At 37.5% G+C, this 26,784-nt stretch overlaps 1 protein-coding gene across 1 annotated transcript in view; it reads left to right on the forward strand.

Moving 5' to 3' along the window:
• Positions 1-22,633, forward strand: part of LOC104590079 (T-complex protein 1 subunit alpha-like) — a 37,106-nt gene extending 14,473 nt beyond the window's left edge. Inside the window, exons 8-17 of the mRNA XM_010248637.3 lie at positions 711-776; positions 1,044-1,261; positions 9,620-9,716; positions 13,961-14,047; positions 14,884-15,018; positions 15,316-15,420; positions 19,148-19,276; positions 19,391-19,494; positions 21,640-21,730; positions 21,849-22,633. Of these exons, the coding sequence (XP_010246939.1) occupies positions 711-776; positions 1,044-1,261; positions 9,620-9,716; positions 13,961-14,047; positions 14,884-15,018; positions 15,316-15,420; positions 19,148-19,276; positions 19,391-19,494; positions 21,640-21,730; positions 21,849-21,935 (1,119 nt within the window). The 3' untranslated portion in view covers positions 21,936-22,633. The remainder of the gene's footprint in view (positions 1-710; positions 777-1,043; positions 1,262-9,619; positions 9,717-13,960; positions 14,048-14,883; positions 15,019-15,315; positions 15,421-19,147; positions 19,277-19,390; positions 19,495-21,639; positions 21,731-21,848) is intronic.
• Positions 22,634-26,784: the final 4,151 nt, after the last annotated feature.

Raw genomic sequence — 26,784 nt, forward strand, 5'->3', positions numbered from 1 at the left:
CCCCCAGGTATCAGTCTAGTCCACATTAGCTGCCCCAACTTATTTCCTTTTGTGGAATCTATCCATGCACAATTGTTTTCTGCTTACACCTTGTAAGGCTCTTTTGACGGAGTCTGCACTCTTAATAATGTTTGGTGTCTGCAACAAAAAGAAAAGAAAATATTGCTAATAAAATCTATATTTTATTTTACTATTCTCTTACAAATGTTTCTGGGTTTCCAGTTTTCCACCCTATGTATGGAATCATAAGTGTGGAATATATGTTTATTAGAAAAGATTTTGACTTCTAAGCTAAAAAGAAGCAAAATATCTTCCAGATTCTAAATGTCTTCTAAGATCTCTAAATATTTCATAATCTCCTAACTTGACAGTAGTTTAATCTCTGGACAATGATCAATGATTCAATAAGAAGGCAATAGAACATTTTGTAAGGAATTCTTGTTTGGTGTAATAAATCTTGTGGGGTCTGTGTGGCCCATCACTTCTCTTTGTGGTTGGATAGGTGGCGAAAGTCCATAGTATTGGGCCTGTTTAAACAGCTAGTCCATCATGGGAACTTTTGAGTGGTCAATAAGAGCTGTACTTACCCAAACAAAAACAGGATTTTTGCTTCTATTTCCTCATTCCTAGGAGTTTGTCTGCATGCCCTTCCTGGTTCTAACATTTTGTTATGCAATCAATGCATTCATCTTTTTAATTTGATTTCTTAGGCTGTGGATGCAGTTCAAGCAATAAAGACCACCAATGCACATGGGGAGACTAAATACCCAATCAAGGTCAGTTGTTGTATAAACTTCTAGTGTTATCATCCACAGAGTGTAGTTGTGTATGCCATGTTGGAAGCACTGGTCTTTCCTTTTCTATAGCTAATTCACATTATATTCTGATCTGAAGTTGAATCTGTGATGTGGTCATTGGGATTTGAACTTACCTATTGTCAAGCATTTTCGTTTAGTCTAATCCCTTTTTTTGGTTCATGGTTTTGAAAGGCATCCAGTTTTCTTGTTTTGCAAGTTATAGTGATACACTTCTTCTTGTTTCAGAGCATCAATATTTTGAAAGCTCATGGCAAAAGTGCAAAAGACAGCTATTTGCTGAATGGTTATGCTCTAAATACAGGCCGTGCTGCACAAGGAATGCCTCTTAGAGTTGCTCCTGCTAGGATTGCTTGTCTTGATTTCAATCTTCAGAAAACAAAAATGCAATTGGGTGTTCAAGTTCTAGTCACAGATCCTAGGGAGCTTGAGAAGATCCGTCAAAGGTGATCACATTAAATAAAAATTGAATTCTTTTGAAATAGTGCAACATAGTTTGGTCTTGATTTGGTTTCGTGAAGTAAGTAATATTTTGAAGCACTTCCTTTGCTAGCATCAGATGCATGGGTGGTTGGACATTTGTCTTGCACATTTAAAGGAATTCTGTTAAATTTGAATGAAACAATGAGGTGATCTTCCTAGTCAATTTTGAGGGTATTGCACCTTTTAGCAGATCATTTTGTGGTTGACACCTTAAGTACCCTAAACTAGAATTGAATGCCAAGACCATAAGATGAAATTTTAACTTCATTTATTGAAATTAATCACATGATGTCATTTACCTTATATTGGGATTTGTGGTCACAATAAATTCCTTTTGTTACGTTTTTGTCACATTTTTCTATGAATTTGGGCTGCTGTTGTGAAATAAGTGTTTGTAAGGCTAAATATACCTACAAACAAAAAAGAACTTCCTAGTTTCTATATTTAATATGTACATGGACATTGACCATTGAGAACTTTTATGTTTTTTATTTTGTTTTAAAATGTTTATTGTGCAAGATTTTTTTCCCTTTATTAATGAAGTTCTATTGTTAGTGATAAAAAATGTTTATTGTGCAAGATGCTTTTTGGTGTTGATCATGGTTATCAAGGCAAATAGGTTAAATGCTTCAATTGTTCCAGGAATAGACAGGGCTGTCAACGGGTCGGGTCTGGTTTGGAATATGGTAGAACTAGTCCGAACCGACAAGAAATACCATGGACCCAGAACCGAACCAGACCCTATAGGGTCTGTAGTCTTGGAACCAGAACCGAATTGATCAGTCTTCGGGACAGTCAGGTCCAACCCAATGGAAGACAACAACTGAGTTCAACAGTGGAGATCGATTTCAAACTCCCAATAGTCGAGTGCAACAATGGAGATCGATTTAAAACAAAAACCCTTGATGGCTTAATCCCAGCAACCGAGTTTAACAGTAAAGAGCTAAATATCAACTATTAAAAATAAGAAGAAATCAACTGGTAAAAATAAAAAAATGAGAGAGAGGCTAATGGCAAAGAAAGAAGAGACTGTAGAGAAAGAAGAGACTGATGAGAGAGGAGACTGACAGCGACAAAGAAGAGAATGGTAAGAGAGAATATATTGACGGTGAGAGAGATGAGACCGATGAGAGAGGAGAGATGGACAGACGACGAGAGAGAAGATTAGGTTGTCTCAACTGCAGCCCCTTTTCCTGTTTTCTAGAATTGTAGAGTTCTAGCTTTGTTTTTGCCTTTTGAATGGAGAAGAAAACAAAAAAGGCTCATTTCGGTAGGGTTTTGAATGAAGCCCTACCGACATGACCATTTTGGACATATGTTGTTTAAATATTACATAATATATAATCTATTAACTATTATATATATATATATATCTTATACATTTAATATTATATAAGGCTCGGGTCGGGTCCAAGTCGGTTTGAGTCATGGTGGACCCGGTTATGAACTGATAATAATTGGGACAATTTTTTAGGAACCGGAACTGACCCATTGGGACGAATTCTAGAACCAGAGCCGGACCGGGTCCATCGGGTCAGATCCAACCCATTGACAGCCCTGGGAATAGAAGAACAATTGTTCTTTTTACTTTTGTTTCTGGAGTAAAAGTAATGTTCATTTGGAAATTTACCAAGTCCTGCCTAGGCAAGCCATTTCCTAGCTCATGCTAGTTCTTTACTTCATGTAATGGTGTCTTTGTTAAGAGCTGTTCTAATGCAATAAAGATGAGTGGGGACATACATATCTCCATTCCTTTTTGTTGCAGTGACAAATGCAAGAAGTTCCATTTTGGCCTCTTCTAATATCTGTTGGTCCAACTCACTACCATGAATCCAGCTACCAGATTGGAAAACCAAAGTAGTTTTCTGGATTGTTACTTCATGTTGATCATGGGTGTGATCTATATTACTTGGGTTTGTTGGGTTACAGCTGTGCTTCATGTTTGACTTTGTCCTGTTTGCATGAGAGGATTGAAATGGTATTGTACTCTTTTATTGAAGTATCTGTGGTTACTTTCATGTGTAAAACCCGTATCATTTGCTTGTTATTTTTCACATTTAGCTGTACGTCTGTTGTGGGGGTCACATCAAGGAACAAAATCGCATCTAGATATTAAATCAATGCATTTGATAACTATTCCAGGAGGTTGAGGCTAGTGGTGGGAATTTTCTGTAGTTTTTTGTGGCATTGAACATCCTCTCATGTATATATTTTCTTCTGGCCGGTGCAACAGTTGGGTTGCTCCATTGATACCTGGGTGATCAGGGTTTGAATCTTGGAAACAGCCTCTTCGTATGTGTAGGGGTAAGGCAGTGCACATCTTTCCCTCTCCAGACCCCACATGGCGGGAGCCTCATGCACTGGGCTGAACTTATTAGAAATAAGAAAGGTAAACAACTAACTTTTTGTGCATTTGTTGCAAGGTTGTACCTCTTCTAAAGCCTCTTCGAGAGCCATATGAAACCTAACTTATTCTGACTTAATGGTTTGACGTGGCTGAGTGTAGTTCAAAAGATGTTGATTGGTGAGGGGATCTCTAAAGTCTAAAGGGAAGGGGCTAGAGAAAAGCTGCAGATGGTTGAGGAGGGTTGGGGAGATGATCTCTGCACAAAGTAATGCTTCTTAAAGTGAGGGAGCTTGGACTGCTGAGCGGAGAATCATGAGAGGGGGATTCTCTCTCGGAAAAGTTGTATCTTTCAAGTTACTAGGTGGATTAAAGCCAAATTTTGCAACAAAGTTATTATTCTTATGGTACTAGATAGTGGATGCTTAACAAGTTCAGCCAAAATGGCTGAGCAGAAGTGTGTTTTTCTTGAAGCATCTTTGGAGATGTTTTCTGAAAACTGAAGATTTTGGTAAACAATAAAGTAACAGTTGACCAGTGGACCCCATGGTCTGACTTGCCTTTGTGTATAATATCTTAATTTAAGTTTCATAAATTTTGTTTAAGGCATGTGTGAGCTATGCTAGAGTCTTAGTTGAGATAGAAAAGTGATTAGTTTTGTCTCTTTTCCCTAAAGAATTGTTTTAAGGATGTATTTTTGGGAGTTGAATTGATAGAAAAGTGAAAAGTGATTAGTCCTAACCATCCACAAATTCCTGAAACTCTTCAGTTGCCTAACAACAATTAGAGTTAAAATTTTCTTCTCCCAACATTAGGCACTTTTTTTTTTGATAAATGAGTGAAATTTTATTAAACCAGCAAATAAGAGTTACATGCAACCCGTGGAAAGGCACGAGATGCGACCTTTCCTTTAAAACTAATTACAGAATTATAACAGAAGTACAAGTACAAAAGAAATTACACTGAAGCCCAAAATAAAGTATCTCGGGAAACCCCTTGTTTTGCAAGTGAATCAGCCAATGAGTTTGCTGATCTGCCTACCCACTGAACTCTGATTGTCATATTCCTTGTTAACCATTTAACCTTTTTGAGAAGATCTCTAAAACCCCGAATAACAGTGTCTAGATCCTTCAGCCAACCCACTATCACTTGGGAATCCCCTTCAATAATCAGATGCTCTATGCCTAGCTGATTTGCAAGCTGGATTCTTTGTACAGCAGCCAGTAATTCGGCCCTAAAAGAGTCTCCTACACCCACAAGATTCTTTGCAAGCTGGATTCTTTGTACAAAGATATCACGCTACTATCTTTGTTTCTCAGCACTCCTCCTATGCCCCAAGGTCCTGGATTTCCTCGACTACTTCCATCAAAGTTCAGCTTGATAAACTCCTCCCCTGGTGGCATCCATTCAACCCCATGTCTGTCCTTCCTGGTAGAAGTATTAGCCACTGCTAACCAACTTCTCCATAGGTCATCAAAAGAGTATGCATCAAAGATCTTTAGAGTTTTCAGCCACTGAATTGTCCTTGTCAAAATACATTCTTTAACTTCCAAGAAGCTCCTTTCTTTTTCACAAAAGATTCTGGTGTTCCTTTCTTCCCAAACTGTCCACAACAAAGCTGTTCTTATGTACTTCCACATAATTCTCCCTCTCTTTGTGTGCCTTTCAAAAATAGACGGACTAAATAACAAACTAGTATCAGATGGCGGGTTCCACCTACACTCAAACAACGTAAGAATCCAATTCCATAAAGCTGTAGCAAAGGAGAAAGAGATCAGTAAGTGGTGATAGTCCTCATTCTGAGATTTACAAAGAACACACCAATTAGGGGATAAGCACCAATTTAGTCTTCTCTTTTGTAGGTTTTCAAAGGTGTTAATCTTACCATAATAAACTTCCCAACAAAAAACAACAATCTTTGGGGGAATGGGCCTAGTCCAAAATTCTTTAATAGGGAAATTCTGAGGTGCAGAAGTGGAACAAAGGGACTTGAAGAAAGAGGAGCAAGTGAACAAACCATTCGGGTTAGGGGTTCAAATTCTTGTGTCAGGTTTAAGGGGATCTAAACAAATAGATTCAAGTGAAGAAAATAAATCTGAAACACAAGCACTTTCATCATCATGTAACCCTCTACGGAAACCAAAATCCCAGTTTAGGGCCAAAGAAGGGTCTGAGTAGGAAATAAAACTGGAAATCGGCTCTTCCTTATAAAGGGAAAGAGAGTAAAGAGAGGGAAAAAGGTCTTTAAGAGGTTGGTTGCCCACCCAAATGTCTTCCCAAAAAAGAACATTGTGTCTAGAATTAACATCATACCTGACCAGATTGAGAAAATGGGGTAGAATTCCGTGAATGGCCTTCCAGGGTGTTGCAAGAGTCGCCCATCGAGATACCCGGCATCCCAACCGTTCTGCAAATAGCCATGAATACTATTCACCACCTTGTGCCGCAACCTTTCTCTTTGTAACGATCATCTCCAAAGCCACTTCCCTAGTCAAGCTTCATTCTTAAGAACTAGATTTCCCAATCCTAATCCCCCTTCTTCCTTACTCCTACTGACTATCTCCCACCTAATCAAGTGATCCTTCTTCTCTTCCCCTGGCTCCCATAAGAAATCCCTCATCACCTTTTCTAGCTCCTTGGCTTCCCTTGAGGGTATCTTGAATACAGAAAGAAAATAAACCGGAAAACTAGCGAGTGTCACCCTAATCAAGGTCACTCTACCCCCTATCGAAATGTAACTTTTTTTTCCAAGCAGCCAGCCTCTTTTTAAACTTTTCAACAATTGGATACCAGAACCGACTTTCTTTTGGGTTAGCTCCTAACGGAAGGCCCAAATAGGTTAAAGGTCATTCAGATATGGAACACTCTAGAGAACCTGCTATAGTTTTTACCTCCCAATCTTCCAAATTGGGAGCCAACTGCTGTTCACCATTAGAATAACCTGCTACATGCTGTCATCCCTGCAAAATTTCATACATAGTCACACCCTTAAATGCCTGATCTGTCATTACCTAAAGTGTTATTATGATGATGAAATTTGAGATCTATCAAAAGCAACACAAAAACATCCCTTTCCTTCCATAAACACCAGAAAATGGCTACTCTAGTGTAGAAATGTGCCTGGTTACACATGCAAGCTGCATTTTAAGGATTGTGCCTTGCTTGAACTCAAGTGATGTCCCTTCCAGAATGTGTGCCCGGGTTGCCTTGCACATCCAGGTGTGGCCTTTGTTTTTGTTTTCCTTTTCTGGTTGCGTTTTTATATGTTTATGTATTTTACACCTTTGCATAGTCTATTAATTTCTAAATTAGTTTTTTATTTGTGTTTTTTCCACTAGTAATGGTTTAATAGCTTCTGAAAGAAGCAAAAACAAAGACCTTTTGAATAGAGTATGGTATAAAATGTCAAAATATTTTCTAATATTTCCACAACATAATTCCATGGTATTGGCTCAATTTTACTAGAACTGACATATTTCCTTAGTGAAGAATGCTAATGATATAAATCATCAAAAAAAAAAAAAAAGAATACTAATGCTATATGGAGTACATGGGATGGTATTATAACATGATGAGTTGGCTACTGTGTTGCAGACATGCGGAGTAACAGTGTTATCAACCTTTTGATAAAAAAAAACAGTATATCAACCACCTAATAGAGATGATGACTACTTTGAGCCAGCTCAAAATTCTTTCTGACAGTTTAAAACAATGTTTTAAAGTGTGGAGGCATGGCACAAGGCGTTCCAATACTTAAGAGGCATGAGGCATAGGTCAGAACACAAGAGGCGCAGCACAAGGTGGCGTAAGCCTCCTCAAGATGGGGGAGGACAAGGAAGAGGAAGAAGAAAGAGGAAAAGGAGGAGGAATAAGTAGACGTAGGTGATTGGGATAAAATTATCAAATCTGATATAGGTTTATTTTTGTAATGACAAAGCAAAATGTCTAGGTTAGACTTGTCTTAAAGGCTTTTTGCTCCACCAAAGATCTTCCCAGAATTTCACTGTTGACCCCGCTATTTGGTCATACCTAATATGCACATCATAAACAATTAAGCAGAAAGTCAAAGATTGCTACCTATAAATGCTTAGTTGAGGACTTTTTGGAGATTTTATGTCCTCTGGTCAAAGCATTATTATATTATTGTTTTCAGAATTTGTAGACCATTATATTTTTTGTGCCCTTGACAATGATGACAGTGTTGCAGAAATGGGGGAGGATGCTGGTGTTGATCTGTTCTTCTGTGAAGTTGGGTTCAGCAGCTCATGCCATTGTTTGATATTCCAATGGCAATACTACTTCCAGTACAACCTTATTTATCTGATTGTGGTGAACTGGATTAGATATATAATGGCTGACAGAGGGTGGAGGTTGTTGACAACTTGGTTTACAAAGATTGGACTCGTTAGGGGAGAGATCCATGCCAGTGATGATGGAGGTGCTTAGCCAAAAATGAAAATTCTGTCAAGTTTATGCACAACTGCTTTCTTATCACCAAAGAAAAAAGCAACTTGAATGCCTTGCATGCTTGACTCCTCAGCTTTGGAGTGTTGGCAAATGGGACCTGCTCAGTTGTTGGAGTGGTAATTAGAATTGTATTCTCTCAAAGGAGAGGGAGATTACAACAAAATTTGAAGAGGACTGTAGCTATCATCTTTTTTAGGAGTTCCAAAGGGTGCCAGATGGGTGAATGAATGCTATACTTTGTAGGAGTTTTTGTTTTTTTGGGTTATTTCATTTTCCTGAATTTTTTTGGATCATTACATTTGGGGACATGAAAGATAATCCTCTTTTATTGGTTTCACTTGTCTCTCATTGCATTCTCTATTTTATTCACAAGCAAGTTGGTTACCCCCTCTGGAAGGAGTTGTAATGTTGAGCTTTGATGGGAGCAGTCAAGGCAATCCAGGACCTACGGGTATAGGAGGGATCTTGAGGAATAAGGATGGCAACATTCTGTCCTTATTCTCAGGTCCAGTGGGTTATGGAGACTCTACAAGGGCTGAGATATTAGCTGTGGTACAAGGACTACAGATTTCCAACCAACTTGGAGTGACTAATTTGATAGTTGAAGGAGACTCTAAGGTGATAGTGGGATGGATGTCGGACCCAGAAACTGTTGTTTGTGGGATATAGGGACATCATCAAAAAAGTCAAATGGCTTACGGGAACCATGTCAGTTAGCTTTCAGTGGGTTAGTAGATTGGCAAATGCTTTGGAAGATTCTTTAGCTAAACAAGGGGCTTCAAGGGATTCTCTGTTTTTGGCTAATTTGTTACTGCAATCTGAAAAGAGTTGGGTTTGGAACCACCTTTAAGGGGAGGTAACACCTTGTGCCTCCTCTTAGGGTGCTTCATGCTTGTACTATTTCTATCTCTATTTAATAAAATACCATTCATTCATCAAAAAAAAAATAATAATATAACTTACAACTTAAACAATGGTCATCATATGAAGGTTTGAGACATGGAGTTTGGGTAGTATATCTGATAGTAAGGATCTTGTCAATGTGATTAGCATATATGTATATATATATACATATTCCTTTTTAAATAACTCTGACCAGATCTCGATTTGTTATCATAATTATCATAAGCCCAAAAGTTGAGCTGTCCCAAACGAGGTGAATAACATGTCCAGAACCCTGACTGAGGCCTTAGCAGTTGGGTTCAGATATACATTGGGGATCAATTCTAGATGTTCAAACTTGTTATCAATATAAAAGGAGTTCTAGGTTTTATCTGTGTTGAGCTGTTCATGTCTGTTTCATCTTTCTCTTGGTGCTATATAGAATCACAGTTTCTACTATTTTATGAATATCACTGTTTTATATGAAGCAATGTTTTCCTTGCTGTTTAATTTGAAGCAAACTCATTCATTGTTTTGTGAATTCTTTGAAATGTCCCTCCTATCAAAGAAAGCAATGATGTGTATAGTTCTCTGCAGTGCAGCTCTAATTGTTCTTCTATCTTTGCAGAGAGACTGACATGACAAAAGAGCGTATTGAAAAGCTTCTGAAAGCAGGAGCCAATGTTGTGCTAACAAGTAAAGGGATTGATGATATGGCTTTGAAGGCAAGATCCTTTAGGTTTTAATTATTTTACCATGACCAATGTGTTTATTGGTATGGATGTGAATTTATATTGAACTATTTAAGCCAAAAATCTTGGGATATGGGGACTTGGGTAAGATGGCTGTGCCAGTAGGTGTATAAATAGATTTGAACATTTTTGGGAGAGTAAAAGGTTTTGGGAAGGTAAAAGGTATTGTTGTTATTTGAATTAATAAAACTATTCTCCTTTATAAAAAAAAAGGTTTTGGGAGGGATATGGACCTAAGCTTTGTCATTTTTTTTTCTCAAAGCAAAGTTTCAAGATGTGGGACTTGGGTAAGATGGCTGTGCCAGTAGGTGTATAAATAGATTTGAACATTTTTGGGAGAGTAAAAGGTTTTGGGAAGGTAAAAGGTATTGTTGTTATTTGAATTAATAAAACTATTCTCCTTTATAAAAAAAAAGGTTTTGGGAGGGATATGGACCTAAGCTTTGTCATTTTTTTTCTCAAAGCAAAGTTTCAAGATGTGGACTTGATACAAAATTGGAATGTCTGCCAGGTCATGGGTTAAATGGTTTGACCGCGAGCCATATAAATAATATATAATATATTTTGCATTTCATAGCATATGTGTAAGTAGTGGCTAGATGGTTTTGTTTCTTGACTTTTGATAACAAGAGACTAGGGTTCAAGTCTTCCAATTCACATTTTTTCCAAAAGTATATGCATATTTAATCAATATAAATATTAGGGAGACATAAATTAACACAAATAACATGATAGATTAAAGGTAGCATGTTAACACATAACAAAGGGGTCACAGGTTGACATCAATTTATTGCCATTTACTCATTTTGAAGTTTGTGGTGATTTAGTGACCTGGGTGGGTCGTTATAACCTGGCAAGTTTTGAACAGTTCTTGTCAGTTTTGACAGTTTGGCTGGTTTTTCAGAAATTTGAAAAATTGGGGGATTGGGGAATGAAAAGCTGGAATGGCTTCTAGTTTTCAGGTTTAACAGTTTGACCATCCGGTCTGGTCCAAGTCTTGCAACATTGGCTCAAAGTGGTCACTCTATACCAATGTTTTAAAATGCGGAGGCGTGACACGAGGTGGTCCACTACCTGGAGGCGTGAGGCGTAAGCCTTGAGCATGCATTTTTTATAATTATAGTGGGTATATTAATAAAGAAATAGACATTTTAAACATAAAAAATATACATAAGACTTAAATGACTTAATTTCAATTGTCAAATTGTCAATATTCTCAATACTTGAGTTCTAAACAAAACTCCAAGTAATTCACAAATCACATCTTCAAAATAAGAAATTCAGATATTTAATTAATTGATATATAACAAAAACAAATAAAAAATAAATATAGAGTTGTTGCTAGATTATTTTAATTTTTACAATCTGCATAAGTAATAGAATAGAGTCAATAGACTAAATTAACATGTCTAAGGTTCAGAAATTACAAATGAGGCAAGCACAATCAAGAAATAATTTATCAAAGGAAGAGAAGATAGAAATTACTTGAAGAGTTGAAGATGAAGGCTGAAGCTGTAGCCAGCAGTGCAGCTTCTTGGCCTCTGTGGTCCTCTTAAGATCTTCTGAAAAAAAAAAGAAAAAGAAAAAAACAGTGTGAGACTGAACAGAGCTGTGTGGTGTTTTTTTTTTATGTAGTTCTGTACAGAGCTACTCAAAAGAAAAAGAAGGGAAGAAGAAGAAGAAAGAAAAGAAAGAAAGGAAAGAAAAGAAAAATAAAAATACCCCATACCTGATGTTGCAGAAGAAGAAAGAAATAAAAGAAAAACAAAAATACCCCATACCCTACATTGCAGAGTAAGAAGAAGAAGAAGAAGAAGAAGAAGAAGAAGAAGAAGAAGAAGAAGAAGAAGAAGAAGAGAAAAATAAAAATACCCCATACCTGATATTGCAGCTTGAAGATTTGAGAGGTTGGTCAAAGAGAAACTTCAGCAGGTTCACAGTTCACAGCTTCACTGGTTCACTTGAGCCCTAATTTTTGTTCATTTGCAAAATGAACCAATGGGGGCTTTTTCCCCCATTTTACACTGAATCAATGATATAATAAAATGGGAACCATGATAAGATCATGGCTCCACTAAAATAAACAAAACAATGAACTGTTCTAAAACGCCACACATGCGAGGTGTATGCCTCTCTCGTATAAGGCGTGATAGAAGCGTATATCTCTGTACACAGCTCTCTACAGAGGCGTACGCCTCATATGCCTAGACGCTTCTTGTATGTGTCTCCACGTGTTTTGGAAGCGCCTCGCCTGATGGAACACCTCCAAGTGTATGCTTCCCATGCCTTTTTAAACATTGCTCCATACTTGGACCTACATTCTCTTGCTTGTCAGCCTAGGATTTTATTATTGCAGCAATCTATCACAACTCGTTGCATGTATCAATCTATGACGGCTTGTTACAGAAAAAAATAAGTATAGATTTGGTGGAGATAACAAGTATCCCATATAAAATCCTTTTTTATGAATAAAATATCCCATATAAAATCCTTGTTTCATCATATTCATATACTGGCTATGCCATGTCATGATGTCAGAATGACAGGATTACTTTGTAATAAGAATTAAGGGTCCAGGTACAGTAGATACTATGTGCAGCACATGCATAATTGCATGTCTGTATAGGTTGTATGGCTTGCATATTTATTGAACCTTGTGCAATGAAATGATGATAGGGGCATATTTATTGAACCTGTTTAAATGGCTTTGGAGATTTGCAAATGAAAGAAATGCTTGGTGGAGAAAGCTGATTGTGGACAAATATGGGGTGGACTGGGGTGATTGGAGATCCAATTCTCCTATTTCAAGAGGGATAAGTTCCATTTGGACAGGTATAATGAAGAACGCTAGTTTATTTGAGGAAGGAATCGGTTACAACTTGGGAAATGGGGAAAGAATCAACTTTTGGAAAGACTCTTGGTGTTCTGAAGTGTGTCTGAAAGATGCCTTTCCTCTCTTGTATCAAATTTCTGTAAATCAGGACTCCTTGGTGGCTGAGAATTTCAATGTGGATGCTAACTCTTTCAGTTGGAACCTAACTTGTAGGAAGCGCCTCTTTGACTGGGAAATTAAGGAGTATGCAATTCTGTTGGGCCTGCTCCAGAACCAGAGGATTGACCCAAACATGGAGGATGCTTGGAGATGGAAATGGGAAGCTGATGGCATGCTTTCTGTTAAGTCTATGTTCAGTAAGTTGATAAGTTCAGGTCAGGAAAACTTTCCGACTAGGCAGATTTGGAGCTCATTCAGTCCTAAAGTGAAGTTTTTGCTCTGGACAATGGCTTTAAATAAATGTCTATCCAAAGTTAATCTAGTGAAACGTGGCATTCAGATTTTGGATATGTCATGTGGCTTATGTGGTGGGGTAGTAGAAACTATTGAGCATCTGGCCTTACATTGCCCAGTCTCGAATTATATTTGGAGGCATTTTCTCCAAGCTTTGGAAATCAGTTGGGTAATGCCAATTTCTGTGAAGGATCTGCTGTTTTGTTGGCAGATTGAGGGTCTCAGCAAGAAAGGTATCTTGGTTTGGAAGACTATCCCGGCTGCTGTGCTTTGGACTATCTGGATTGAAAGAAATAACAGAATTTTTCAGGGCAAAGCTAAATCTTCAGAGGAAATGGTGCAGATGGCTGTGGGTAAACTTCTGTCCTGGGTGTCGGCATCGGAGTTGTTTAAAAATCAGAATTTGAGTCTGTTGTTTAGATCTCAGAACTGGTTGTATCTGTAATTTGTGGTGGCTCTAGGCTCCTTTGTACTGGTTCTTATTTTAATAAATTACCTTACCTTTTCAAAAAAAAAAAAAAAATCCTATCAAGCCATGATGCACAGCACACCCTGCTTTTGTGCATATGCCTTTCTGACTTGAGTATATTGAAGAACACTGTCACCCTATTTATAGCACCACCATATTATTGGTTTATTGTGGCAGTTTGTTGGCTAAAACATTTGATATACTAGTGAGATATTTTTGTTGATGTTTATCTTTTGACATTTTAGTACTTGTTCTGACATGCATTATATATTATGTTTTCAGTTTGAATACAAACTCATATTTGAAAAGGTCACAAGCATACTGACTGTCAAAATTTTTTGATTGTCTCATTCATCAAGTAAATGACATGCTTATTTTTAGATAGGATTTTGTCAATTGGAAACCTTATATATTTATTATGACACTTTTTCTAATGAATTTGTTTTCTCATTGTTATTTCAGTACTTTGTAGAGGCTGGGGCAATAGCTGTGAGGCGCGTTCGCAAAGAGGATCTGCGCCATGTTGCCAAGGCAACTGGTGCAACTGTGGTAAGAAGTTTAACATATCTCTTTTTAATGACTTGCAGTTAGAAACCATATCAATTCATAGTTATTACTCCCTAGTTGAGGTGGCAAATATTTGTACTTAGAGAACAGTTTCATTTGTAACTATCTTTGCTGTTATGAGGTAGTAATAGGATATATGTCTGAGTTCTTTCTAATGGAATATTCCCATTCTTGATCTTTGAGTTCTTCCTAATGCAATATTCCCATCTCGACCTTGCATCATATTCCCATTTTCATCATATGACATGTATCAACTTGGCCTGGGAACAGCTTACTAATATCTTGGGGGATTGACCAAGATGTGCAAAAATAAAAATGGTTTCATGGGGGCAAACATCAAGCATTCCTCCTCCAAATTAGCATCTCGCAGGTTTTGATATCTTGAGTGCAGACTTCCATAAAAAAGCCTAGAGGTGATATAGGGCCAGATCAAATAGCTTTAGCAAGAGTAAGAAGATGGATTAGATGAATATAGGGATTTCAATAATGAGGAACAAGAACACACTCCACCAGAGTCAGGGTCCAAATTCTTTTGTCAGTGCTGTGAGGGAGAATGAAAACCCCTTTAAGTTTATCTAAAAGGTTTAAAACAGCCAAGGTCTCAGAATGTCTCAAACCTCTATAGAGGTCTAGGACCCAAGACAGACCTCCAGAACAAAAGGAGGGGACCATTTCAGAGATAAGTTTATTTTTGTGATTGGATGGGTCATAGATGAACCAATTCTAATCTCCTTTAGTTTTTGTACTTCAGTTATCCAATTCACTTCTCCCATATTTCTTACATTTTGCAAAATGAGAAACTATATGGTGAACCACAGGTTTCAACATTTGCTGATATGGAAGGAGAGGAAACATTTGATTCGTCACTTCTTGGATATGCTGATGAAGTTGTGGAGGAGCATATATCTGATGATGATGTGATGATGATAAAGGGAACGAAATGCACAAGTGCGGTATGTAATATATCATAGTTAATATATTTTGGCTAATCTTCTAAACCATGGAATCCAAGCTGATATTCTAAGAAATTATATTCCTCTAACAGAGGTCTGGCATTGATCCCTATGAACCTCGAGCACAGTGTGTGAAGGCATTCCACATACCAACTCATGATAATATTATAACAATATCTGTTAATATATTTGTTTGATTACCAGTTTTGTTTCCAGTTGGAATATCTTCGACCTTTCTTATGTTGCAACTTCTCCTGGTTGACTTTTTGTTCTTTACTCCCCGTCCTTTGTTGACAGGTCTCTGTGATCCTTAGAGGTGCAAATGACTACATGCTGGATGAGGTGGAACGAGCTTTGCATGATGCCTTGTGTATTGTCAAGAGGGCTCTTGAATCCAATGTGGTAAGCCTGAGCATTTGTTTGTTTCTGTTATGAGGCATTATTTTTCATGTTTTGAAGTTCAAATATTAATTAGAACTTCTCATGCTGATTTTTTATTATTTTTTTACGAATAACACAACTTTCATTAATAAATAAAGAAATAAGTACAAAGCAGAAGGGGAGAGGTAAAACCTATTAATCCTCCCCTAGGGAAAATCAAACTATTATATAGTGCAAAACATTGCCAGTCCTGTTTTTGTTTCGCATGGTTATTGTATTGGTATATTGTCTAGAGAACCAGGGGTTATCTGTGAAAATCCCTGAATAAGGCCAATTTTTCTGTTCACAATGTGCTGATGCTGTTTGAATGTCATTTTATTAGCCATTTATCTTCTTTTTACTGGGTTTGAATTTATTGTTTAATTTTTTTCTTCTGAACTAAATGCATATTATCCACCTGATATTCATTGATTTTTGGCCTGGATATTATGGTGATTAAATAAAATGGAATAGTGAAACAGGATTCATATAGCTGACCCCATATGGTTGGGATAAGGCTTGGATGATGATGATGATATTATGGTGATTAAGCTTGTGTAGACTAAGAAGTGTACATACACACATGTCGGGATTTGTTCCTAACTATTTCATGGATTTAATTTAAAATGTTTTCGCGTTGTTCAGCTGGACCAGATGATCTTAAACTTAATGAACAGAACATCACTTCTACCTTTTAGGAACTCAAACTGCTTCATGGTTTTAAATGTTTTAATTTGTACACCTTCTAGAAGGTAGATGTTGTGCTTGATTAGTTGGAAATACAAACACTTTAGTGAAAGGTGATTCCTATTCTATTCAATGCCAGACTCCTACCTATTTTACCTTTTTCCCATTCACTCCTCCCTCTAAGGCCTCGTTCATTTCCTCCCTCTAAGGTCTTGTTTATTTTTCAAAAGCTATTTACCTATTTTCTTTTGATTCTTAGGTAAATTTTTCAATGACTCTTTTATCCATAAAAAAGTTCTTGTTAGAATGGGCAAAATTTCCCAACACGTTTTGTCAAGTGATTTTTCCATAGGTTCTACATGAATGTGAAAAACGAACATGGCAAAATTTCCCACAATCCCATTGACTGACTTCCCCCTTTAGAATTAGGAAAACGAATGGGGCCTAAAAGTAGATGCACCTGTACACCCAACTCATCTCCCCCCCACCAAACAATAAGGCTGTGTTCGGTTTGAAAGAAAAGGGAGGGAAATTTCCCTTCCTTTTTCTTTCAAACCAAACACAGCCTAAGGCACACATTTACATGCATACACATACCTCACATCTCCTTATCTTTCTCTATTCATTGAATTTACAAGTGAAAAAAAACTATTTGTATCTACAGTTGCATCCTCGTGAATGCTTTTAAAGGCGTGTGAGGCATATACTTGGAAGTGTGCTAGGTAAGTTGCACTCAAAACACCCCTGAAACGTATGGTGGAGGCATTGATGCCTCTCAAGCATTAGTCTCTTGTCCGTGCTTGGGCGAGAGTAGTACTAGGATGGGTGACCTCCTGGGAAGTCCTTGTGTTGCACCCCAATTTTATTAATCTTTTATTTTTTTCTTTATGGCAGCAGTGTAAGGAATCCAGGGCCCTCTGGGATTGGAGGAGTCTTTAGGAATGAGGAAGGGATTGTTACTGCTTTATTCTCTGGCCCTATTGGAGAAGGTGACTCTCTTAGGGCTGAGATCCTTGCAGCGCTTGAAGGAATTCGAAGAGCAAAAGATCTAAATATTAGCCGTTTGATTCTGGAAGGTGACTCGAAGGTGGTGATTAATTGGTTGAAGACAGAGGACAGTGGTTTGTGGAACTTTAACAATGAGAAAAAACAATTCTTATGGCTGGGTAGGGACATAGAGATTCAGTACAGCTGGGTGAAGAGGAGTGCCAACTCATTTGCGGATGGGTTGGCCAAGCAAGGAGTGAATAGGGAGGCTGTTTTCTAGGCTAGTTTTTAATTTTCTTTGCTTTCCCTGAGTTTTCTGATTTTTGGGGAGCTAAGTTATTTTATCTCCCTTTGTATTCCTTTCCCTCTATTCTCTTAATTTAATGAAATTGATGTTATTGATAAAAAATAAAAAGCATTAGTCTCTTGTATGTCTCATGCACATATTATAAAAAGAAAGGAAAGGAAAAGAAAAGAAGGGAAGGGAAGGGTCCTTTCTCCATTCTGGCTCGTGCATCTTCATTCTTCTTCTTCTTGTTGTTGAGGAGGCTTATGCCTCTTGCATTCTGAATTACACCTTACACCTCCAAGTACTTGAACGCCTTATGTTACGGCTCTATGTTTTAAAACATTGATCCTTGTTTTTTTAATCTTTAAAAAGAGGATGGGGTTTTGTTAATATACAAAAACAATAGAAGTGCAATCATGTAGACACCAAAAGGCAAATAAGACAAAAGAAAAGCCCAAACTTCTCAAAAAAGAAGAAAGCATCCATAGTACAAGATAAAAAGAAAACCTACCAGGGAGGGAATATCTCCATGTTCAGCTATCTTCATTCCACCTCTAGGCTGGTTATCTGCTAAAGAATTAGCTGACCACTGTATTGATTGGAATAAATATTGATTCTAGATGCTAGTGTTTTCTTGAATCATCATATCATCCATGCCTTATCCCAACTATATTGGGTTGGTTACATGAATATTGTTTCACCAATTGGTTCTTGTTGAAACCATATCCACTGTTAAATTATTAGTGCTTAAATCATTTCTTACTACTACCCATGTCTTTTTTCGTCTACCCTGAGCTCTTTTAGCTCCTTCAATGTGTAACGAATCACTTCTTCTGATTGGTGCAATTGGTGGTCTTCTATGTACATTCCCGAACCATTTTAGGCTGCATTTGGCATTCCTTACTTTAATGACTTATATCCATTTTGCAGTTAAAAACTCAGTGTTTAAAGGGAGCATTTTAACTGCAAAAAGATAACTCAGTGTTAACATTTTACACTGTTTCTGTCCGGGCCCATTCAAATTTTGACAAAATCCCAACCCATTCAAATTTTGCACCCCTCAAAAGAATTTCAAGGTGGTAATTATGTCCGTTAGGCGGGTAATAACACTGCTACTCTACGTGTCTGAAATATTGTTGCCAACTTATATGTAATACTCTATCTTGTATACCACAAAGCACTGATAGATTTCGTTGAGGAATATGTCAATTCCAGTAACATTTCATGTTGGTACCCATGGAAATGTTAGGAAATATATGGACATTTTAAACCATGTCTGTAGTTGTAGCTTAAAATCTAGAAACTTAGGTGCCCTATGATCTGAAAACCAGTGTATGTATTATCACATGAGCACACCTATACAGCCATGTGGACGTGTCGATCAACTCGAACAAATAAAGGCTTGGTTCTATGACCAAGGAGAAAAGAGTTTCTGCTATGCAAATCAGTTCTGAAAAGTAGGATTGTCATGTGGTAAAAAGAGAGAGAGATCTATGGAAGATCAAGCAGCCAGATACCATGTAATCTGCTACAGAGTAGAGTTAAAGCAAAAGGAATAAGAGAGAAACAGGTTGGAGAACCTAGAGAAATAGGGGACGGCACCCCACAATATTAAATAGGGTGAAACCTAAAATATAGTACACAGACTAAAAATCCCTGCAGCAAGAATAAGATAAATTAACAGCTAATAATCACTGCAAATTCTTTACATTCCTTTTCTCATTGCCATGACTTGGGGTGATACAGGTGGTAGCTGGTGGTGGTGCAGTTGAGGCTGCTTTATCTGTCTACTTGGAGCATCTTGCAACAACTTTGGGATCCCGAGAACAGCTGGCAATTGCAGAATTTGCTGAATCCCTTTTAATTGTGCCAAAGGTCATCTTTTGAATTGAGTTCATTAAATTTCACAATTTATTTCTGTACGTCCTCTTGAGATAAGTTATTTTGATCTCTCGATTCTCAAATTGGTGATGTCTGCATTGGCTATAGGTTCTTGCTGTAAATGCTGCAAAAGATGCAACAGAATTGGTTGCAAAGCTTCGGGCGTACCACCACACTGCACAAACAAAAGCTGATAAGCAGCACCTATCAAGGTATTTGTCTCTTGGCCACTTTATAACTCTGTTTAAGGAGAATTTATGTATTAAAAAAAACAATAGAAAGAATCAAGAAGATAGCATTAGACATGTCCATGTGTCTTATGTACTTATCCTGATTCCTGTAAATACAAAATCTACAACTTTTGCACAAAAATTCCCGCCATTAATCACATATTTCCTTAATTTTTTCAAATTAGCTTACATTTCATCATTTAGGTGGTAGGATTCTCAAATTACTAATTAGTGTTTCTTCAGGGCTGTGCTCTGCCCAATTTATTGTATAAGTTGTTTTTGTGATCTGGAGAAGATGCACAGGTTGATACGTCACAAGGTCCATCAATCCAGTTTATAGTACCATCCCATACCTAATTTTTCTTAGTATGGTTTGCAAAGAATGCGAGTAGTTTTCATGTCTGTTTGTTGCCTAAATGCTTTTTGTAAAATGTAGAGCTTTGAGTTTTTTATCCTTTCCCTACCTCCTATTTGAAGTGTGCAAAGTGACACTTTTCTTTTTTAATTGTAGCAGAAAATTTCTGAGATAACAATAGGCTTCAGCCACTTTAGCAAGCAAATAAAGAAGAGAAAATAGAAGATGAAGCTAGAGTAACTTCTACTATAGCTACTGGCTATGGTAGAAACAGAAGGAGAATTCTTTATTTAGCACCTAGTTGGGAATAAACAACAAAATGGAATAGGTTGTTCTCAACACCTGTTGACACTCTTTAATAGACTAAATTAACAACTTTTAATTTCCTACTTAGACTATTGCTTGTATTCAAACCAGGATACTATAACTCTCTAGTTCTACTGTATATAAGAAATTGGAAATTACTAAAACTAGTAAATTGTCTATTACTATAAATAGTAACCGCAAAACATTTTATAAATGGAAATAACAGGAATTACTATAAACACCAGTGGATTCCATTGGTCAGCATGTTGACTAGGATTTTGACCTTGACATGCAGATTCTAAAATCACTCAACTCGAACTTTCCCATTACAGTTTTTATTACTATCAAGTTTACTTTTATGCTGCCAAATTTCAGCAAAAACGACCAAGATTTGACTAGTCAGAAGACAGTTGCTTCTTTCTTATTTGACAACACTACCAGTGATTTAAAAGGCATGCCTAGATGCACAGGAGAGGCACATTTTAGGGTAGGCACCTTGCCCAGATCCTAGGCGTACCAGGCGTGTGCCTTTTGAAAATTTTACGCTTTTTTTCTTTTTTTGGACCTAGAGGTGCTCCGAGAACCCCCGATTTGCTAATGTTGTTCATTCATTCATCTTAATAAAATATCTTCTTAAAAGGCAATTAAAATTATATAATCATTATTTTTATGTGAAAATTAAGAATTTAAGGTCCTAACATGGACTTGTTTGGGCTTGCCTCAGGGGGTGTGGTACAAAGGCGGCTCGTAGAATCAGGATTGTAATATGTTTGACATCACATTAGCTACTTGAACTAATGCAGTTGAGGAAAAAAAGAGATTGTGGGTTTTACATGCTTGAAAATGTTTTATATGTATGATTTTATTTTTAAATTTTCATTGGAGTACACTTTACATGTTATGATTATGTATTTTAATTTTAGATAATAGGCTATGCTTATGTACTTCAATTTTATTTTTAATCATAACATGTTATGATTATGTATTTTAATTAAAACACATAAGCACAAGTGATTTTTTAGCTTTTTTTTTTGTATTTTTGCGCCTTGCTTCAAAAAGACACACGCCTCGCCTTGCGCCTCGGGCGCAAATTGGCCCTTGTGCTTTTAAAACACTGTGCATTATGCAGGTCTGCCATCTGGCCCCTTTAATTATCTTTGGGACTTGCTGAAAACCTTCTTGTAACCACTTGTATACTAATCCAGGGTTATTTTGGTAGCAGTATCTGTTTTTGAAATTAACATTGTTTTGGATTGGATCTATGAGAAACAGCTTTTATGGTCTAATTTAACCCTATTTTAGATATACTAATATGAACTTCTCATTAAAAATATATGTGAAAATAAGAAGCAATCTTGCCATATCTTGTATATATTTTAGGTAAGCAATCATATTTCCTACTATTTTTCGTCACCTTTGTGTTGAAAATTTACATCTTGATTCTTTGTTCTTTTACAATATTGTAGTATGGGGCTTGACCTCTTGAAGGGAACCATCCGCAACAACTTAGAAGCTGGGGTTATTGAACCCGCAATGAGCAAAGTGAAGATATTACAGGTAAAGGCAGTGAGTGACTTGTAGCTATATCAGTTTTTTTTTTGGGTAGACGAAGTGATATCAGTTCTTCTCTGACAGTTTGTAACTGAATTTGTTTCCTGAATTCTTTTGCTTCTAGTTTGCAACTGAAGCTGCCATCACAATTTTGCGTATAGACGACATGATCAAGCTTGTTAAAGATGAAAATGAGAATGCAGATGAGTAGTAAGTAGTAGGATTTGAACATTGGATTAGTGACAATTTTGGTGTACGTGCACGTATTCCTGTGGAGTGAGTATTAGGATTTGAACATTGGATCTCTTTCTCTCTCATTTATACATGGGAAAGTCTATGATGTCAGAAAGACATGATACCATAAAGGCTTCAACCAATCAAACATCTCCAAGCAGGGAGAGAGGCAAGTGTATTGGTGGGGTCCCCCCCAAAAAAATATTAAAAAAGAAAAGAAAATTTCTTGACTCCACCACTGTCCCCAACCAAGCATGCAAGATGTTCCCAATGCATGCTGAAATGTGCTGTGGGGCATTGTGGGGTGCGCTCTATGGGGAGCCCAAGGTATCAAAGAATGGGCACCAACCAAGTAGGGTGAATGCGAGTTCCACTTACCCATAAAGAACCTTCAGTTACATGAGTTTGATTCTATGCTTATATTTAGAAATTTTCCATATGACCCTCTCAGCTACTGGGTCATCACCTACACTTAGTATAAATGTAGGGGGGTGCAAGTGTGCTGAGTGTGAATTCTGGCTTACTTTTGCTTCAGGTTCAATATTGGCTTGTTTGTTTGCAATAAATAAAATGGTGTATCTCTCACTTTATATGAAAGAGAATGGATGCGGTATAAGTTTACTTATTTGGAGGAATAAGGTAAGAAGTAAAATGATGTGATTCCCACTTTTTATATGAGAGAAAAATCAAGATAGGATGAAGGGGTCCAAATTTTGCATCATTTTTTTTGTTCAATTTGGAAAGAGTACAAATACAAATATGTACAGTACAAATACATATAAAATAATACAAAATATAAGGTTTTGCACTCTACATATTTGTATTTGTACTCCTTTCAAATTGAGCCTTATAGGCTGTTTTTGGTTGTAGTGCAAATTTATTTGCACTAGTACAAATGTATTGGGAGTGCAAATTCTTATTTAATTTTGTTTTGGATTTTACTTTATCCTACTTCATGTTTTAATTTACTCCATTTTTACTGCAATAAAACAAAATAAGCTAAAATTTGAAAGAAAAAATAGGTCAGAATTTACACTCAAATCATTTGTGCTGCCATGGTTTTGCATCAGTGCAAATTTATTTGTATTGCAACAAAAAACAACCTTAGGCTTAGTTTGAAAGGAGTACAAATACAAATTTGTAGAGTGCAAAACCTTGTATTTTATATTATTTTGTATATATTTGTGCATTACATATTTGTACTTGTACTCCTTCCAAACTGAGCCTTAGATACAAAATTTGCACTCACAATAAATATAAATGAGATAAAGTGCAAATTTTACATCACATAGGAATGCACATCATAATAACAAAAAGTGTAAATTCCCAATTAGTACCTTGTACTTTAGGTCTAGTGCCACTTCGGTTCCCAAACTTTAAAATGCGATAATTCAGTACCTAAAATTTCAAAACGTGCCAATTTAGAGGGTGTTTGGTTCTGTTTACGTTTATGGGTGGTCGTTTATTTGTGCTTTTTCACTTTAAACATTTATTTATACTTTTTTACTTTAAACGTTTCTTGAAATGCTGGGACATTGGGGGAAACAAGAATTTGGTGTTTCTCCAAATGCCCCATGCACAAAAATCAAAACGTTGAAACCAAAGAGTTGTTTCATTTTGCTTCATATGCAATAAACGCCAATACCTATGTAGCGCTGATGTGGCAACAACCAACGGAACCAAACACATACTTAGTATCTATCATTAATCAGCCGTCAGTTATATGACATCATTTGTGACTTAAAACTTTTGATAATGTCAATATTACCCTTAGAAATAAAATAATGCTCATCGTCTTCTTCTTCGAGAAGATGAAACAGATGTAATCCATTTGATTTCCTGCCGAAGTTCTTTCCAGAATGCATTTCAAATCCTCAGACGTGTTCTTCGTAGTTGATGAAGGGAAATTTGGCCCGACCTCGCGATCGCCCGACACGTGGCAAAGGCAAGCAGCTCGGGACAGTAGAGTGCCCAAAGCGAACATCGGAAGCAAGTCCAAGCTCACTACCGAGCCCGAACTCCAGACCGCTGTACTTAGTCCGAGCTCCTTGTTAAGAGCGAGCTCCCTCTTAAAGGTCCGAGCTCCCTAAGTAAGAACCCGAGCTCCCTAAGTCCGAGCTCCCTACTAGGAGCCCGAGCTCCCTGTTAAGAGCGAGCTCCCTGTTAAGGGTCCAAGCTCCCCAAGTAAGAGCCTGAGCTCCCTGTTAAGGGTCCGAGCTCCCTAAGTAAGAACCCGAGCTCCCTAAAATCCGAGCTCCCTATTAAGAGCGAGCTCCCTACTGAGAACCCGAGCTCCCTGCAAGGAGCACGAACTATACTGGGCCCCAAGCCTCACAAAGCTGACCCGAGCTGGCCCATGGCAGCTCGGAACACTCCAAACCGAACTCAAGACACCTCACTCGCCACTCCAACACTTCACTTCCAAAGCACCAGGCCAGCCAAACGTACCCGACACCAAAGACGTCCGTATCCAAGGGCGACGTACCTGACTGATTTGGGATCTGACGCCTGACAGCCGCATTTCAAACGGCTTCCTGCTACCGCCACCTGCAACCGTCGTCACTAGCCGCAGAGACGGCTCCGACAAAAGGAACAGTGGCGGTTCTGTCCGGCTAGAGGAAATGACATCCGAACTGGCAGGAGTTCAGAAGTAATCATGCCCGACCTGACGGAAGCCTGGAAGTGGGTGCGCGAGGTGGTTATAAAAGGCTTCTACCCCCTAGGAACGAGGTATGCTAACTTTCGCGCGATCTGGTTTATCTTGCCTTTGAAGGATTCTAATTTGAGCTTCGGAGCCCTTACACCGGGTTCTCCCCGGAGCTTCTCTTCTCCCTCCGTTTCAGGTCCCTGTTACTCAGTTCAGAGGCAAGATCATCGACAGCTAAGACCGGCCAGATTGTGCATCATCAGTAGTCTTTCAATTGAGCTATGCTAATCCGAGCAGCTCTATTTCTTGATGACGGTATCGGGCTTGAAATTGCCAATTCAGTAAAGCAGATTGGTTCGGTGAACTGGATTTCATTACAGTCAGAAATGCAGGGAAATGACCCTCAAACCATACCTGGCCAAGACTCACATTACAGGAGAGTCCTGTAAAATCTACCTGCACGAGATCAATGCTTTACTTCTCCATCTAAGCTCGAACATCACTATTTGTGGCTTGAGTACCTCCATGGGATCTTGGGTTCCAAAACCCTCCAACGAGGACTCGTTCTAGTATGGGTCGTCAGTGGTTGATGGGATTTCTTGACTGTTAAGCCGGACTCTCCCATTATGGGTCGTCACAACGAGGTTTCCAATCGATATGAAATCGAGATTTTTTTGCTCTTATGATTTTCAGCTGGCAGTTCAGCCAAGAAAGATTTTGAGGGGCAACCATGGGGTTGAGAGAGAGAGAGAGAGCACTGGTGAAATAGAGCAGTGCTCTATTACTGTTGTTGCCAGATTTGTACCATTAGATGGTTGTTAGGCTGTTCTTGGTTGCAATACAAATAAATGTGAACTGATGCAAAATCATGGCAATGCAAATGATTTGAGTGTAAATTCTGACCTATTTATTTCAAATTTTACCTTATTTTGTTTGATTGCAGTACCAAATGAAGTAAATTTAGACGTGAAGCATAATAAAGTAAAATCCAAAACAAAATTAATCAAGAATTTGCATTTTTTACATTAGCACTCTCATGTATTTGTATTAGTGCAAATAAATTTGCACTGCAAACAAACACAATCTGAGAAAATTAGATGACATTTGAAAGGCACATGTGTCTTTTCAAATACCACTTAATGACTGATTAAGAGCAGGTACTGAATTGGCACATTTTGAAAGTTCGATTACTGAATTACCATGTTTTAAAATTCGGAGACCAAACTGACACTAGACCCAAAGTACAAGTATTAATCGGGAATTTTTCCTAAGGCTGCATTTGGAAACGATGCAAATGGAGTGTAAATCCCAGTCTAGGTAAATTTACACTCGGTTCACTTTTGTCTATGTTTGGCAACATTATATTTATGCATTGACAAATGACAGACCAATACATATTTACATTGATAGCAAGATGTAAAAGTATATCAATTAAAAAGAAGTAAATTTGCATTCAAGTGAGCTTTGGACAAAGAAAAAAGCATATGCTTTATTGGAATTCATGTTTGCATACATTACAGCTAAAAGTCTGTTTGGTAAGAAAGTAAATTTGTCAATGTAAAACTAACTCAATTTTACAATTTATAGAAACCATTTTACACACTACATATTTGCATTCACACTTATTTGTATCATTTCCAAACACAGCGTATAAAAAATAGATGCAAAAATGAATCGGGTTGGACTGGTTTTAGGTCTGAACGAAAAAATAAATATGAAGAACCTGTTCTCGAATCAGATCCTAAAAGGTTTTTGTTGAGAATTGACCTGACTATTGACCCAATAAGACTCGATTAGGGGAACTTTTGTAATATGTAGTTAATTCGGGTCTTAATCGGTTCGAAACAACCAAAATCTATCCCGACCCATGGCAATCGGAACATGGTAATTGCCTTTCATTATAGGAAATGACGAATAAAGCCCCATTACACCTTGACCACCACGTGCGTTAAGCATGAATATGGTAATTGGCAAGATCAATTGCGACATAACAAATTACAGATTCTAGAAATATCTAGATGAATGCGTCAATTGCGTTCATATCGTAATTTCCCACAATTATCAGGGTCATTTTCGTACTAAAATCAAGAAAATCCTAACGAATTCTACTGCTCCTCTCACTCCTTCAAACTGCTCGTCACTGCGGCTATTTGGTTATATATACCCCTCATCAGTCTCA

The sequence above is a fragment of the Nelumbo nucifera genome, chromosome 3 (assembly GCF_055504915.1).
Source record: "Nelumbo nucifera cultivar China Antique chromosome 3, China Antique-T2T, whole genome shotgun sequence".
NCBI classification, from domain to species: domain Eukaryota; kingdom Viridiplantae; phylum Streptophyta; class Magnoliopsida; order Proteales; family Nelumbonaceae; genus Nelumbo; species Nelumbo nucifera.